General features: G+C 41.3%; 1 protein-coding gene across 3 annotated transcripts in view; it reads right to left on the bottom strand.

The window, feature by feature from the left end:
• col27a1b (collagen, type XXVII, alpha 1b) overlaps window positions 1-15,318 on the bottom strand; it is a 150,518-nt gene that overhangs the window by 43,984 nt on the left and 91,216 nt on the right. For all 3 annotated transcript variants that reach the window (XR_013204175.1, XM_077231775.1, XM_077231774.1), the window contains 4 exons: window positions 15,205-15,258; window positions 12,687-12,731; window positions 12,487-12,540; window positions 10,111-10,155 (listed from right to left, as the gene is read on the bottom strand). Coding sequence is in view for 2 of the 3 variants with exons in the window: in XM_077231775.1 (XP_077087890.1) it covers window positions 10,111-10,155; window positions 12,487-12,540; window positions 12,687-12,731; window positions 15,205-15,258 (198 nt within the window). In the remaining variant the exon portion in view is untranslated. The remainder of the gene's footprint in view (window positions 1-10,110; window positions 10,156-12,486; window positions 12,541-12,686; window positions 12,732-15,204; window positions 15,259-15,318) is intronic.

Here is a 15,318-nt window from a genome sequence, read left to right as displayed (position 1 = left end):
CCATCACATAGAGACTCTTTATCCTAGATATCATCATATAGAGACTGTGTCTGTTCCCCAAATTAGGAAATACAAAAAACGCCCAAACCCATTTAAGGGTAAAAATGTAATCGATGTTCAACAAAAAAAATATAGATATAATACAGACAAACAAATGATAAAGCTCGGGTTGCTGAATATTCGATCCATTACTTCAAAAGCACTTATTATTAATGATATGATTACAGATTATAACCTAGACATGTTGTGTCTGACAGAAACCTGGCTAAAACCATACAATTACATTACTTTAAATGAGTCCACTCCCTAATATTACTTTTATAAAAACGAGCCACGTCTGAAAGGAAAAGGGGGTGGTGTTGCTGTAATCTATAGTAATATCTTAAAAATTACTGAGAAGTCTAGTTACAGATATAATCATTTTGAAATGTTGGTGCCTAATGTAACTCTATCTAGCGCTTGACATTTGTGCTAGCTACTGTATACAGGCCACCAGGGCACCATACAGACTTTATCAAAGAATTTGCTGATTTTTTTATCAGAGTTAGTACTGGCTACAGATAAAGCCCTAATTGTTGGTGATTTTAATATACATATAGATACTGAAAAAGATGCATTGGGATTGGCATTTAGGGATTCTGAACTCTATTGGAGTTAGACAACACGTGTCAGGACCCGCTCATTGTCATAATCATACTTTAGATCTAATATTGTCACATGGAATCAATGTTAATGCCCTTGAAATTCTGCAGCAGAGCGATGACATCTCAGATCATTATCTAGTCTTGTGAATACTCCATTTAGCAAAGGTTGCAAAGCCGACTCCGTGTTTCAAATATGTTAGAACTATCACTTCTGTCACTAAAGATTGCTTTATTAATAATATTCCTGATCAGTTTCATCTCCTCAGCAACCCAGATAGCTTAGAAAAACTTGATATTGCGACAGAAACTTTTGACTCTCTCTTTTCCAGCACTTTAGACACAGTTGCTCCTTTGCAATTAAAGAAGATTAAAGAAATAGTCCAACGCCGTGGTAAAATGAGCACACTCGGGCCCTTAAGAGAGCAGCCAGAAAAATGGAGCGCAGCTGGAAGAAAACAAAACTAGACGTTTTTTAGAGAGAGCACTTTTGCGTACAGTAAAGCCTTAAAAACTGCTAGATCTGCTTATTTTTTGACTCTCTTAGAAGAAAACAAACCAACCCTAGGTATTTATTTGACACAATGGCTAAATTAACAAGAAATAAAGCTCCTACTTCTGAAGTTTCCAAAGAGCATAGCAGTAATGACTTAATGAACTTCTTTACTTACAAGATTGATAATATTATAGAGAAAATTATAATTATGCAACCATCTACTAGAGTATCGCTTTAGGCAGTGCATTGTAGTCTCCCTGAGGAAAAATTCAATTTATTCGTTGCAATAGGAGAGGAAGAATTGTCTATACTCGTTAAATCATCTAAATCGACAACGTGTGTTAGACCCTATACCGACTAAGCTACTGAAAGAAATTCTTCCTGAGGTCATAAATCCTCCTCTTATGGCTCGTTTCCACTGAGCGGTACGGTACGGTACAGTTCGGTACGGTACGCAATTATTTGCGTTTCCACTGTCAAAAGTTGTGAATGGTACCAAAAAGCCGAACCGTACCGTACCACTTTTTGGGTACCCTTCCGTTGGGGTACCTAGCACAGTGGTACGGTACTAAAGGGAGGAGCTAGACTCACTGCAAAACGCTGATTGGTTGACAGAGATCGTCACTTGCGCGAAGGGAATGGCAACATAAGAAGCGCCATTTTTTAATATACAGTTGGAATATAATACTACGGTTATTCTTTCACGAAATGTAGTTTTAAGAGTTTTTGAGGCGAGAATGTAGTTGTTTAAAGCTCAAATCTGCGGTTTATTTATAATGATTTATGATAATTTGATCCATTCTAGGCGATCACCGGGCGCTCGGCGCTCATGTTCCCCACCTGGAACAGCCTTTCCTCGGCTAGTCGTTCTGACGTTTGCCGCTGACTCTGTAGCAGCTAGTGGTAATTCGTCTTGTGTATATCTAACGGGTGATCTTTGGTCTCGTGAATCGATAATTCGTTCCCTGGCCAATCGTTTTGGCTGCGGGCTAAGTGAAGTTTCATATATTTAGGCTATAACTTTTCCGTTGTAAATTAACGTTAGACTAGCGCTGAATTTGTATATTTGACTGAATTGTTTGCTTTATTTCTTATTGTATAGCTTCTTGTAACGTTACCTTTTACTTATACTTTTATAATGGCTATTATTGATAGAACTGAAATTTAACAAAAATAAATAGGGTTGAGTTTTGTCATTTTTTATTACAAGATTATCACTGTAATGTTGTTTATTGCAACATTTGTACAAATGCACATATTGCCTGGAATATGTTTAATATTTTTTTAAATTTAAACGAAAAGATGCAGGGTTGTGTTTTATATTTCGTTTTGTTATTAATAGGCTAACATTAAACATGTATATAATCAGGTCTATACATTGCCTGAACCACATTTGTGTGCCTATAATGTTTAAAATTTATTTAAATGAAAACGAAAAGAGGCAGAGTGGTGTTTTATAACATATTTCGTTTTATTGTTGCCTAAAATGTACATGCAGAGCGAGCTGAGTGACGCTTTCAAGAACCCGCTGTCATGTGGTGAATTACCGGACTCGCGTCCTCGGGAGTCCCTCTGCTGAGAACTTTACATACTTGGTATACTTGAGAAATGCCTAATGTCGGCGCTTGTCTTCTTGTGACAAACATGACGAGAAGCAAGGACAAGATCTGCTGTATGCCATCCACTGGTGTTTACTTTGTCGCTTTCTTCTTCGCGCGAAAATCACGTTGATCGCTTCTTTCCGGCAAACACCACGCCTATCAAGTAGGGTACTGTTGGCGGTGGAAACGCTAGCTGGATCATGGTTTACTGACCCGACCCGACCCGAACCGTACTGTACCGTACCGTACTGCTCAGTGGAAACGAGCCATAAATATCATTAATTCGCCTTTGTCACTAGGATATGTACCAAAAACTTTTAAGCTGGCTATTATTAAACCTCTTATTAAAAAACGCAACTTGATCCAGAATCTACCTTTTTGTCAAAATTAACAGAAAAAGCAGTATCCTCACAACTTGTCATGAATTTCAGGGAACGAACCCAATCGCAAACAGTATGCAAAACACAAAGTTTATTAAAGACAGAAAACAGGTAAAACAAAACCCACGAGGGGGCAAACAACACTGGTAAGGAAAAATAAAGACTAACAACACTAGACTAAGACTGGACAGTCAACTAGACTATAAACTCTCAGCAGATACAAGACTAAACAGCTCTTTGACAAAACTCTTAACAGGATACTCACGAGGGTGATTACAAAGGTATGAAACAATGAACCGGCACAGGACAGCAAACACCAGGGGATTAAATGGGGGAACACTAATGACGAGAACAGGTGAAGCTGACTAAACAATAATGACAAGACGAGGATAACAAGGGGGGCGGGGTGACGTAACGAGACAACACAAGCACATGGCCAAACAATTGGCCATGCGCTTGTACACAAAACATGATTCTGTCATGATCCTGCCACAAGACAAGAGGAATCAAAGACATGATGGCAGAATCATGACACAACTATGTTCCTTTTTTTTTTTTAGAAAGAAATGGTATCTGCGAGGATTTCCAGTCAGGATTTAGACCATATCATAGTAGAGACTGCTCTCAGAGTTACAAATGAGTATGGTTTAAATCATACTTACCTGACCGTTATCAGTTTGTATCAGTAAATGAAGAATGTCTTATCGATCACAAGTTCAGTATGGCGTACCACAAGGCTCAGTACTAGGACTGTTGCCATTCACTCTGTACATGCTACCCTTGGGAGATCATTAGGAAACATGGGATTAGTTTTCACTGTTATGCCGATGATACTCAGCTCTATATCTGTCACGGGTGTGGTGTAGAATGAAAATGACACAAAGTCAAAAGGCTCCAATATAAATGATTTACTTATAACCAAAACAACAAACAGGTACAGGCAGGTAGACGGTCAGAGGGTACACACACAAAGGTAACATTCACAAGGACCGACAAGGACAGACTGAACAGAAGCAAACTAAACACAAGCACAAATTAAACATACAACAAGGTGAAGACAGGTGACACGGATGAAGATAACGATGAACAGGCTGGTAAAGTGAGGGAGTGAGTAGAGACAGACACGTGCAGACGAAGACTGTGAAAGAACGCCCCCCTTCAAACAGGCGCGACTTCGCGCCGTAGAACATCAATGGGGTGGGGGGGTGGGCGCCCTGGAGGCTGACGAGGGTGTGGCGGATCTGGAGCCGGAAGCCTCCAGGGCGAACAGGACGTGCGGGTGGCCAGGGCAGAGCAGGACCTGCGGGAAGCCAGGGCGGAGCAGGAACCTTCGGGCGGCCAGGGTGGTGAGGACCCTTCGGGCGGCCACGGTGGTGTGGACCCTTCGGGCAGCCGTGGCGGTGGGGACCCTTCTGGTGGCCGTGGGCCCTTGGGCGCCCACGGCGATGATCTATGCCGCCCACCCCCCCAAAAAAAAATTTAATGGGAGGAGTGACTGGGTCAGCACAATGTTCTGGGCTGGGCGGAATCAGCTGTGAAGGAGTCTCTGGGCTGGACGGAATCAGCTGTGAAGGAGTCTCTGGGCTGGACGGAACCAGCGGTGAAAGGGTCTCTGGGCTGGACGGAACCAGCGGTGAAGGGGTCTCTGGGCTGGACGGAACCAGCGGTGAAGGGGTCTCTGGGCTGGACGGAACCGGCGGTGAAGGGGTCTCTGGGCTGGACGGAACCGGCGGTGAAGGGGTCTCTGGGCTGGACGGAACCAGCGGTGAAGGGGTCTCTGGGCTGGACGGGACCAGCGGTGAAGGGGTCTCTGGGCTGGACGGGACCAGCGGTGAAGGGGTCTCTGGGCTGGACGGGACCAGTGGTGAAGGGTCTGGGCTGGATGGCGTCAGCGGCGAGGGCTCTGGGCTGGTCGGCGTCAGCGGCGAGGGCTCTGGGCTGGACGGCGTCAGCGGCGAGGGCTCTTGGCTGGACGGCGTCAGCGGCGAGGGCTCTTGGCTGGACGGCGTCAGCGGCGAGGGCCCTGGGCTGGACGGCGTCAGCGGCGAGGGCCCTGGGCTGGACGGCGTCGGCGGCGAGGGCTCTGGGTTGGACGGGCGTCAGCGGCGAGGGCCCTGGGCTGGACGGTGTTAGCGGAGGAAGCTCTGTGTCAAAGTCAATTAAGTCATCCATACCATGACTCAGGACGACGATCCGCAAACCCACAAGGTGTGGTCGATGAATTCAATAAACGAGAGATTAAGATCTCCCAATAGCAACATCTGGGCGAGTAGATCGTCCATCCCACTCCAAAAATTCTGCTTTAGCGCTTCCTTATCCCAGCTCTCGTCCTGATAAAGGTTCAGTTACACCTCCACATAATCTTCGAGTGTACGACCTTTCTGGGAAATCCGGTCTTCCACCTTCATCTTTACTTGGTCGGTCCTTCTGTCACGGGTGTGGTGTAGAATGAAAATGACACAAAGTCAAAAGGCTCCAATATAAACGATTTACTTATAACCAAAACAACAAACAGGTACAGGCAGGTAGACGGTCAGAGGGTACACACACAAAGGTAACATTCACAAGGGCCGACAAGGACAGACTGAACAGAAGCAAACTAAATACAAGCACAAATCAAACATAACAAGGTGAAGACAGGTGACACGGATGAAGATAACGATGAACAGGCTGGTAAGTGAGGGAGTGAGTACAGGTGTGGAGACAAGGAGGATTCTGGGGAGTGTAGTGGAGACTAAGACAGACAGGTGCAGACGAAGTCTGTGACAATATCTTTTTGCGCCCCGACGAAACTTGCCAATTCAAGAAATTAACGGAATGCATAGCAGATGTAAAAATTTGGATGACTAGTAATAACCTATTACTTAATTCTGAAAAAACAGAGTTTCTAATGATTGGACCAAAAGCCTCTGCACGTACTAACCTAGAATACTGTCTAAGAATTGATGGGTGCTCCGTCAAGTCTTCGTCATCGGTTAGGAACCTGGGTGTGCCCTTTGATACCAATCTTTCATTTGAAAGCCAAGTTTCTAGCATCTTTAAAACCGCATTCTTCCATCTTAAAAATATATATAAATTACGACATATGCTTTCAATGAAAAATGTGGAACAGTTAGTTCATGCGTTCATTACCTCAAGGCTAGATTATTGTAATGCTCTTATGGGTGGTTGCCCTGCACACATAATAAACAAACTACAGCTGGTTCAAAACGCAGCAGCTTGAGTTCTTACTAGAACCAGGAAGTATGACCATATTAGCCTGGTTCTGTCAACACTGCATTGGCTACCTATTAAACATCGTATACATTTTAAAATATTGCTGATTACTTACAAAGTACTAAATGGTTTAGCTCCCCAGTGCTTGAGTGAGCTCTTAACGCATTATTCTCCTCACGTCTATTGCGATCTCAAAACTCCTTTTCCTATTTAGCACCAAAAACTCTGGAACAGTCTTCCTAACATTGTCCGGGAAGCAGACACACTCTGTCAGTTTACATCAAGACTAAAAACACATCTCTTTAACCTGGCAAACACATTGAAAATGATGCATTCCTTTTATTCAAATCAGTTAAATGATTATTAGGCTGCATAAATTAGGTCATAAATTAACACCCGATGTACCCGTTACATTATAAGAATGGCATATACGCTAATGTTAGTCTTTCTGCTTATTCCGAGGTTCACTTATAACCAGCTGGATCCAGGCCGTATTGAGGTCAGATGGTGGACCTGCTCCTAGACACGACCAGAACGCATGATGTAATCAGCCAGATCCGGGCCATATCCAGACCAGATGGAGGACCTGTGCCTAGACACGACCACAATGCATCCCTGAAGTGTCAGCAGAGATTGTGTCAACTAGACTCTCTCCTGTGAAGACCTTATCAACACGACAGCCATTGGCACAGATCCTCAACAAATTCGTCCCATGCCAGTGTGACTCCGATCTTTAACCAGATGGAACTGGATAATATTTTGATTGTTCCAAACCAATCTGACCTCTGACCTATAATGCTGCCTGAATCATAATTATACACTGTTCGTTCAATGGCCAGAGGAGACTGAGCCTGGGTTCTCCCAAGGTTTTTTTCTCCATTCTGCCAACTGATGGAGTTTTGATTCCTTGCCACTGTCACCTTTTTTCCACCTTTGTTGCCATTGGCTTGGCTTGCTTAGTTGGGGAGATTAAATTTAACATTTAATTTAACATTCAACAATAACATTGATCTGCCTGCATTGACACTTTTATACAAGAACTGAACTGAGCTGGACGATGACATCACGGTTTACTGCAGAGTGGCTATATATATATATATATATATATATATATATATAAATTAACTAAATTAATAACTTTTTTTAAACAAAAATGAAACTTCACTTAACTTACTTAAGATGGACACGCTATTTTCTTCTGGAAACAAACATTTTTGAATTATTTTCCTGTTATCTCTGTAAAGCTGCTTTGAAATAATCTGTATTGTAAAAAGCGCTATATAAATAAATGTGACTTGACTTCAGCATCGTTACTCCAGTCTTCAGTGTCACATGATCCTTCAGAAATCATTCTATTATGCTGATTTGGTGCTTAAAGGCCTGTTCACACCGGGACGAATTTCGTGCGATATTCGCCGACGTTTAACACCTCGTTTTTAAACAAAGGGCGCCAATGAGTGTGCACACCGACGCGAAAAACGCCACGCGTAAAAGCGGAATTTTTAAAAAAACGCCACGGCTTCATTTTTTTGGTTTGACGAACCGTGTCAAAAACTATCCGACCAATGAGATTGCCGCTTTTGCTCACGTGTCTGGAGCTTCTGAAGTTACAGTAAAACACAACTTGGGGGCACTCAAACACAAAACGGTCTTGCCGAGCACACATACGTAACGGCGAAGAAGATATACGCCAAGTAGCGTCTACACACGGCCGGGAAGAAGACGAGGAAGATGCAAGCCAAGATAAATGTAGAGCTGCTGGTCTCGTTGGTGTTGGAACATAAGGAACTGTATGACAAACGCGACAGCGACTACAAAAATATTGATAAAAGAGAACTGTTATGGAGTGGTATTGCAGAGCAAATGGGCCTTGATGGTGAGTTTCATTTCACTTAATTGTCTTTCATGTACATAGGCTTGTAACTTTTAACTCTTGTAACGCCATCTAATGTCAGGGAATGAATTTGCATGTTCAGTCGGCTCATCGTCAGAGAAAATCGCTTGGGTGTGAACACAAAAAGCGCGTTAAAAAATGCTGGCGAATAACGCGCGCCGATATTCGTCCCGGTGTTTTACGGCCCTTAAGAAACAATTATTACTGTCATTATTAAAGGGTCACTCCACCCATTTCAACATTAATCTTTATTGAAAGTGGGCTATATATGTAGTCGAAATGTAAAAGAAATTTTGAATTTGGTGCCCTCTTGACCGAGAAAAGACAGAAAATAACTTCGGGGCGCATTTGTATGTAAGACAACAACTCCCACAATGCAGCTCCGCAAGCCACAGCTCCGCAAGCCACTCCCACTAATCCAGAACAGCGCAAACATCAGAGAAATCACTCTTCCGTCTACAAGAAGGCTAGCTGCCAAATGAGTTTGAAATTCATTTCACAAAAAATGTCTAGTTAGTTGGCTGTGGCGAGCAGGACGAGGGCGAGGGACGTGAGAGGACGACGCGAGTGATAATGAATGACACCTGTGCAGCGGTCTCATATCTCTCACGGAGGAGCGGAAGCACAAAAGGAACAGGCCTGATTTTATGTTTTGTTTCTGTTGTGTGTGGCCAGCTGGCTTATACTTTTGTTTTGTATTTGTTTATTTTACTATTAAAACGTTCAAATGTTCGCCGGTTCCAGCCTCCTTCTTCCCACAACAACGAACCCCGTTACATTGGTAAACTCATTAGTGAATTACTCGTTTGTATTTCTTTCTATATGGTGAATTATTGCATGATACCTGGATGTTCAGTCAGGCGAAACTAGGATGGTTCACATCACAACACAAACATCCGTGTGGTCGTCTGATTCAGAGATTTCGTCCAGGAGAAATTGCGATCGTTGAAATTCTCTGCAGCAGACGGACTCTATCTGTGTCCGTAGCGCACAGCGAGAGCACACGCACCAGCAGCCCGCCTCAGCTCGACCCAGTCCGGGCTCCTCGTCCGCGACAGGCAGTCGCCTCCTGATCCTCCATCAGCCTCAGCTGCTCTTCACTATATTGCGGCTCGTAAAGATAGCCACGAACAGCGGATTCGAGCAGCAGAATTTCAAAATCCTCTATTCCATATCATGTTTAGTTTCTTCCGTCATTGTCGTAACTTCCTATATCCACAGCGCTTGTTAGCTTAGCTTATAAACAAGATGGCTGATATTGCTTTCAGTATCTGCAAGTGAAGTCCCACCCACTGATCTGTGATAGCTCTGTTAGCGCATTAGGCACAACCCCCTATGGGCGGGTTTGAAAGGGTGGGAATTTGTGCTTGTAGTCTATACAGAAATCCCCCCTTTTTACACTTCCTCCTACAATGACGTTAAATGACGATTTTTGCGTCATTTTAGGAGGAAGTGAAAAAGGTAAATAGTAGATTTCTCTCGTCTCAGGGGAAAATGAAAGAATGTTGCACGACCATTCAATAGTATGACTGGTTGTCTAACAATGGACCTCTTAATGCAAATGGGTGGAGTGACCCTTTAACCATGTTGAAATTATTATTATCAATGTTTTTCGTAGTAATTTTTTTTCAAGATTCTTTGATGAATAGAAAGTTCAAAGGCACTTTTTTGAAATAGAAATCTTTTGTAACATTATAAATGTCTTTTCAGTCACTTTTTATCAATTTAATGTGTCCTTGCTAAATAAAAGTAAAAAAATTCCTTAAAAACATCTTACTGAACTTAACTTTGTATGTTATAGCTGACCTCAGTCTCCCTCAAAAGTGGCTCTGTGCAATTAAATACAGAAGAAGCAAAAGCTAATAAAGGGCATTCAGATCACCTTATCACCTTTCAGTCCAGGCTCCCCTGGGTTTCCTGGCACACCCTGTAAGACACCCAAGAGACAAATGTTATTAAGAAGAACTTGTACAATAGGCCATTGTTTTACGAATTGATGCCCAGGGAAGTCAAATGGAATTTATACTTAAATCCATATTAATATGCTAGTTGAAAAGGAAAGTCACAGTATTATGTAATACTCTTCGTGCTGAGAAATCCAGCATTATTTCAAAGTTGGTCCAGGCTGGTTTATACTATTAGAGCTGGTAAAGTGCTGGTCTAGCTGGTTGACCAGCTTATTCATTCTGTTCTCAAGTAAAAATGAGATGGTGAAGTTAGTCCACCACCAGCAACCTGCATCCCACGCTGGTGACCAGCACTGCTGAGGTCTTTTTTTTTGTTTTGCTGATTTTTCAGCAGAGATGTATGACCTACTATTTATTCTATCCTAAAAATTTATATCAGTTAAATTTAATGAAAGTTAAAATCTTGAAAGTTAATGAGACAGTGTCATTTGTATGTTAAAATATCATGTTAATTTTTTTTGTTATTGCAATGTAGTGTGCAAAGATTTCCTTTGATTTCTCCTAGCCTGGCCAAGCTGGTGTGTTTTTCTGGTTTAAGAGGTTTTATGGGTACTTATCAGGCTGGGAGACAATACAAACCATCTTAAATACTAGAAAAAGTTGTGTCCGCTCAATTGTGCTCTTTCTTGCAAGAAAATGATATCTATGAAAAATTTCAGTCAGGATTCAGACCGCATCATAGCACAGAAACTCCGCTAGTTAAAATTACAAATTATTTACTTTTAGCTTCTAACCAAGGCTGTATCTCAATACTAGTTCTACTCGATCTTAGCGCTGCGTTCGACACTATCGATCATAAAATACTCTTGGATCGACTACAAAACTACACTGGTGTTCAGGGACAGGCATTAAGCTGGTTTAGATCGTACTTATCAGACCGTTATCATTTTGTCTGTTTAAATGGGGAAAAATCGAAGATAATGTCAGTAGACTATGGAGTGCCGCAAGGATCGGTGTTAGGGCTGATGACACTCAATTATATATTTCATCACGACCAGATGAAAACACCAACTCATCTAAAATGACAGAGTGTCTCAAAGATATAAAATGCTGGATGACGTGTAATTTCCTGTTATTAAATTCAGATAAAACGGAGGTATTACTCATTGGTCCAAAAAACTACCCACAAAACCTTGTACAATACAACTTTAATTTAGAAGGATGTCCTGTTACTTTATCCACTACAGTAAAAGACCTGGGTGTTATACTAGACCGCAACTTGTCTTTCGAAAATCATATTTCATATGTTACAAGAACAGACTTTTTCCACCTTAGAAACATTGCTAAGCTACGTAACATGCTATCTGTTTCTGATGCAGAAAAGTTAGTTCATGCATTCATGACCTCAAGACTAGATTACTGTAATGCTTTTTTAACTGGCTGTCCTGCATCCTTAATAAACAAGCTACAGTTAGTGCAAAATGCAGCTGCTAGAGTTCTTACTAGGTCAAGAAAATATGATCATATAACACCAATTTTATCATCTCTACACTGGTTACCTATTAAGTTCCGTATTAATTACAAAGTACTACTACTGACCTATAAAACCCTAAATGGTTTAGCTCCTGTGTATTTAATGGACCTTCTATCGCCCTACAATCCATCGCGTTCTTTAAGATCACTAAATTCGAGGCTTCTGGTCATTCCTAGGATATCTAAGTCCACTAAAGGACGGAGGGCGTTCTCACATTTAGCTCCTAAACTCTGGAATAGCCTTCCTGATATTGTTCGAGGCTCAGACTCGCTGTCCCAGTTTAAAACTAGATTAAAGACGCATCTCTTTAGCCAAGCATTCACATAATGCTTAATTTTTATACCACTGTTGAATCAGATCGAATGCATTAATATTATGAACAGCAGCTATGCTAATTATCTCCCATCTGCTCTTCTGCTGTTATCTCGGGACGTTAGTCCCGAGGTAAATAGCGTTCGTCAGCTCCAGTTTGTATCCAGCCTCTCACGGAGACTTCAGATGCCCCAACACCTGCGATGAGATGACTAAGCGCCTGTGAAGAGACGACTCGACGCCTGTGAAGAGATGACTCAACGCCGGCGATATGTTATGCCCTACATTACTACATGATTAACTAACTGTATTTTTTCTATGTACATTTCTGAAATGCACTTCCTGTAAAGCTGCTTTGAAACAATATGTATTGTGAAAAGCGCTATACAAATAAATTTGAATTGAATTTAATTTAATTAAATCAGCTAAGATTAGCAAATCCCTTTAGGTTAGTTTGAAACAGACTTTTCAGCATGGATATTTATAGTAATTTCCATGCAATCACCTTTGGCCCTATTAATCCAGGAAGACCCACAATTCCAACAGGACCCATATCACCCTGCCAAAAAACATAAAAAGCATAAACAAGCATAAAAATGTACACAGCATGCATTATTTTTTACATACCCACAGAAATCACTGTCAGCAAGGTAAGTACCATAGCAATGAGGTAAGATGTTAATAGCTTAATGTTGGTTCACTTACAATAAAACCAGGAATGCCAACAGGACCTGAGGAACCCATATCTCCCTGTGAGAAACAGAGGACAGATACTGAGCGTTACTGGCAGAACAGTAGGGAAGGAGGTGGGGGTGAAACCTCTGTTCCCTGATAGCAAGCTAATCTGTGGCTTGCATCTACCCCTCAGTGAGCCAATGAAAGAGACACGCTGTGGAGTACAGAGAGGAGCTTGTTGTGTGGCGTGACTGGCCGGCTGCTACCTGCCATACCAACTTCCTCCCTCAGCAACAGGCCAAAAAAATCCCCTGTGTATTTTCGCTCTCCTTGTTCTTTGAAACAGAGCAGATAGATGTTACGGGTCGGCTGCTCTTGCCGAGTGACTGCTGATGAAGGAAAAGGATTGAAGTGAAGGCGTGCATGTCTTGTCCGTTTTGTGATATGGTTAGGGTTACAGTGCAGCAGCGTTGACAGGGTCAGGCGCTAAGGTTAGCGCTAAGCTAAGCTACTGTTGGCTCAGGACAAAGTTACAGTAGTTCACATGAGTGTGTATTTGAAATGAGTAGTTTTTAGAGTGTTTCCACGTTGTTGCTAGGGAAGTGTGAATAATTTCTAGGATGTTGCTAGGTGGCTTATAATTATCTCAAGTAAACTGACCTAACCAGAAAGTCTTAATGATATTCTGTATTACAAAAACCTTAAAAGTCACAATGTAACGGAGGTAGTGACAGATCTTTTATACCGTGACGTTCATCTGAGTGAAATGGATCGAAAAGTAAAATGTAGGACGGTGACTTGACTCTATTACTCAGCTGTTGATTAGATGGTGGGGGTTTATGCAGACAAAGGGTGCGTCTCAATCAACTCCCTAGCTTCCTATGTCATGAACCAGTATACTCTGCACACATATTCGGGCACTGGTAAGAACAGTAAGGACCCTGGCTCACTACACTGATGACTCTTCTGACAACATCCTAATTGTACAACATCACTACTCGTATTTATGAACAACAGCAGAACTAATATCCTTATTATATTATTTTTAATGCTATTTAAAGTAGATTATTATAAATACTTTGCTTGTAAATAAATTTCAGCTGTAAATAAATGATAAATGTTAGGTAGATTGTTCATTACCTGTCAAGCGATGTATGTTTATGCTGACATATAATTAAATAATCGTTTGCATTTAAAAAAAAACATCTATCGCGTGTCATTATGCACATGTAACCAGAGAGACTGAAGTCTGTCGTTTCAGCGGAATTTAACATTTTAACTACATTATGGTTAAGGGGGGGGGGGGGGGGGGGGGGGGGATATATGCACATATGCATGGACAAATTGTTCACAATAATCATAATTGTGTTTTAGTACAGTTTACTCAAATTAAGAATTTTCTTAACTTTGAGGGACAGTTCATCCAAAAACTAAATTTCATTTAGTCATTACCATGACTTACTTTCTTTTACAGAAGACAAAAGGAAATGATTATTTAATACATATTCTTTGGAGTGAACTCAGTACATATAATACAACCTCATACAATAAAAGCCATGTAGCTTTGCTGATCATATTTTAAATGCTCTGAGAAAAGCAACCAGATATTTAAGCAATTTTAAAAAGTAAAATGAAAGGGTAAATGCATCGATTATGTTGGTGGGCAGAAACAGCAGAAGCAGCAGGTGAAAATTTTTGGAGGCTACTATTTTACTGATAAAATTGATTAAAGAAAATTGGGAGTTTGGAACAACAGAATTACATTGTTTTGTTATTTTTTGGGTGAACTATACCTTTGCGGGAGTTGTTGCAACATGGGTCCCATCCCCATTTGGTGATCATCTGCCAGGTAAATGTTTGATCGCGCATATACTGTATCCTCAACAAGTCACAAGACTGAAATGGTGTGGGATGAATTATGTGCTGAAGTCTAATACTCAAGGTTAGAGGTAAGTAATTGTGATGATTGGCTTAGGAAATAACATTAACAATCTGGTGAAATGTGGTTTTGTGGTCTTTCCTGCAGAATAATTTTTGACAATACACATCTATACATTACTAAAATATTACACTTACGTCTTAGAACAATTCATAATATGCAAATAAGTAACAGAAAAAAAATACTTTTAATAATATTATGGAACATGGAAACATGAATAACGAGGATGACATATTTGGTAAAGAATATGGTAAAACGATCAGAAGTTAGGCAACCCCTTTAATGGCAAAAACAGATTTCTGCTGTAGACTCCAGTAGTGACAGCTGATTTCCTCATTACCAGTATTATTGAAGTGGCCCGGTCAGCTTGTATAATGTTATGTCCATAACCATGTATGACAGGCAGAAAAAGGCCATGCAGAGGCTAGGAGACTATGGGATTACTTTTTATGTGAACTTTTCTCCAACTGTGTGGCAATATTCTGATACACTAAACTTGATAATAAATTTAACCCCAAACATCAATGGTTAAAACTCTCTGAGCATTAGAAAACAGGAGTTGCCCCACATGGCAGTCGACCAATTGGTTGATGCGGCACTAGTACTTACAGGGTTTCCATCAGGTCCTGGTGGTCCTCGCTCTCCAAAATCTCCTGGAAAGCCCTGAGCACACAAATGTGAGAGACAGCAGAGTTTAGCAGAGCAAGACCTGGCAAAAAACAC

The sequence above is a fragment of the Siphateles boraxobius genome, unplaced genomic scaffold (genome assembly GCF_051911475.1).
Source record: "Siphateles boraxobius isolate OS27281-9 unplaced genomic scaffold, OSU_SipBor_1 16, whole genome shotgun sequence".
In the NCBI taxonomy this organism is placed as follows: Eukaryota; Metazoa; Chordata; class Actinopteri; order Cypriniformes; family Leuciscidae; genus Siphateles; species Siphateles boraxobius.
This window is presented reverse-complemented; position numbering and strand designations above follow the sequence as displayed.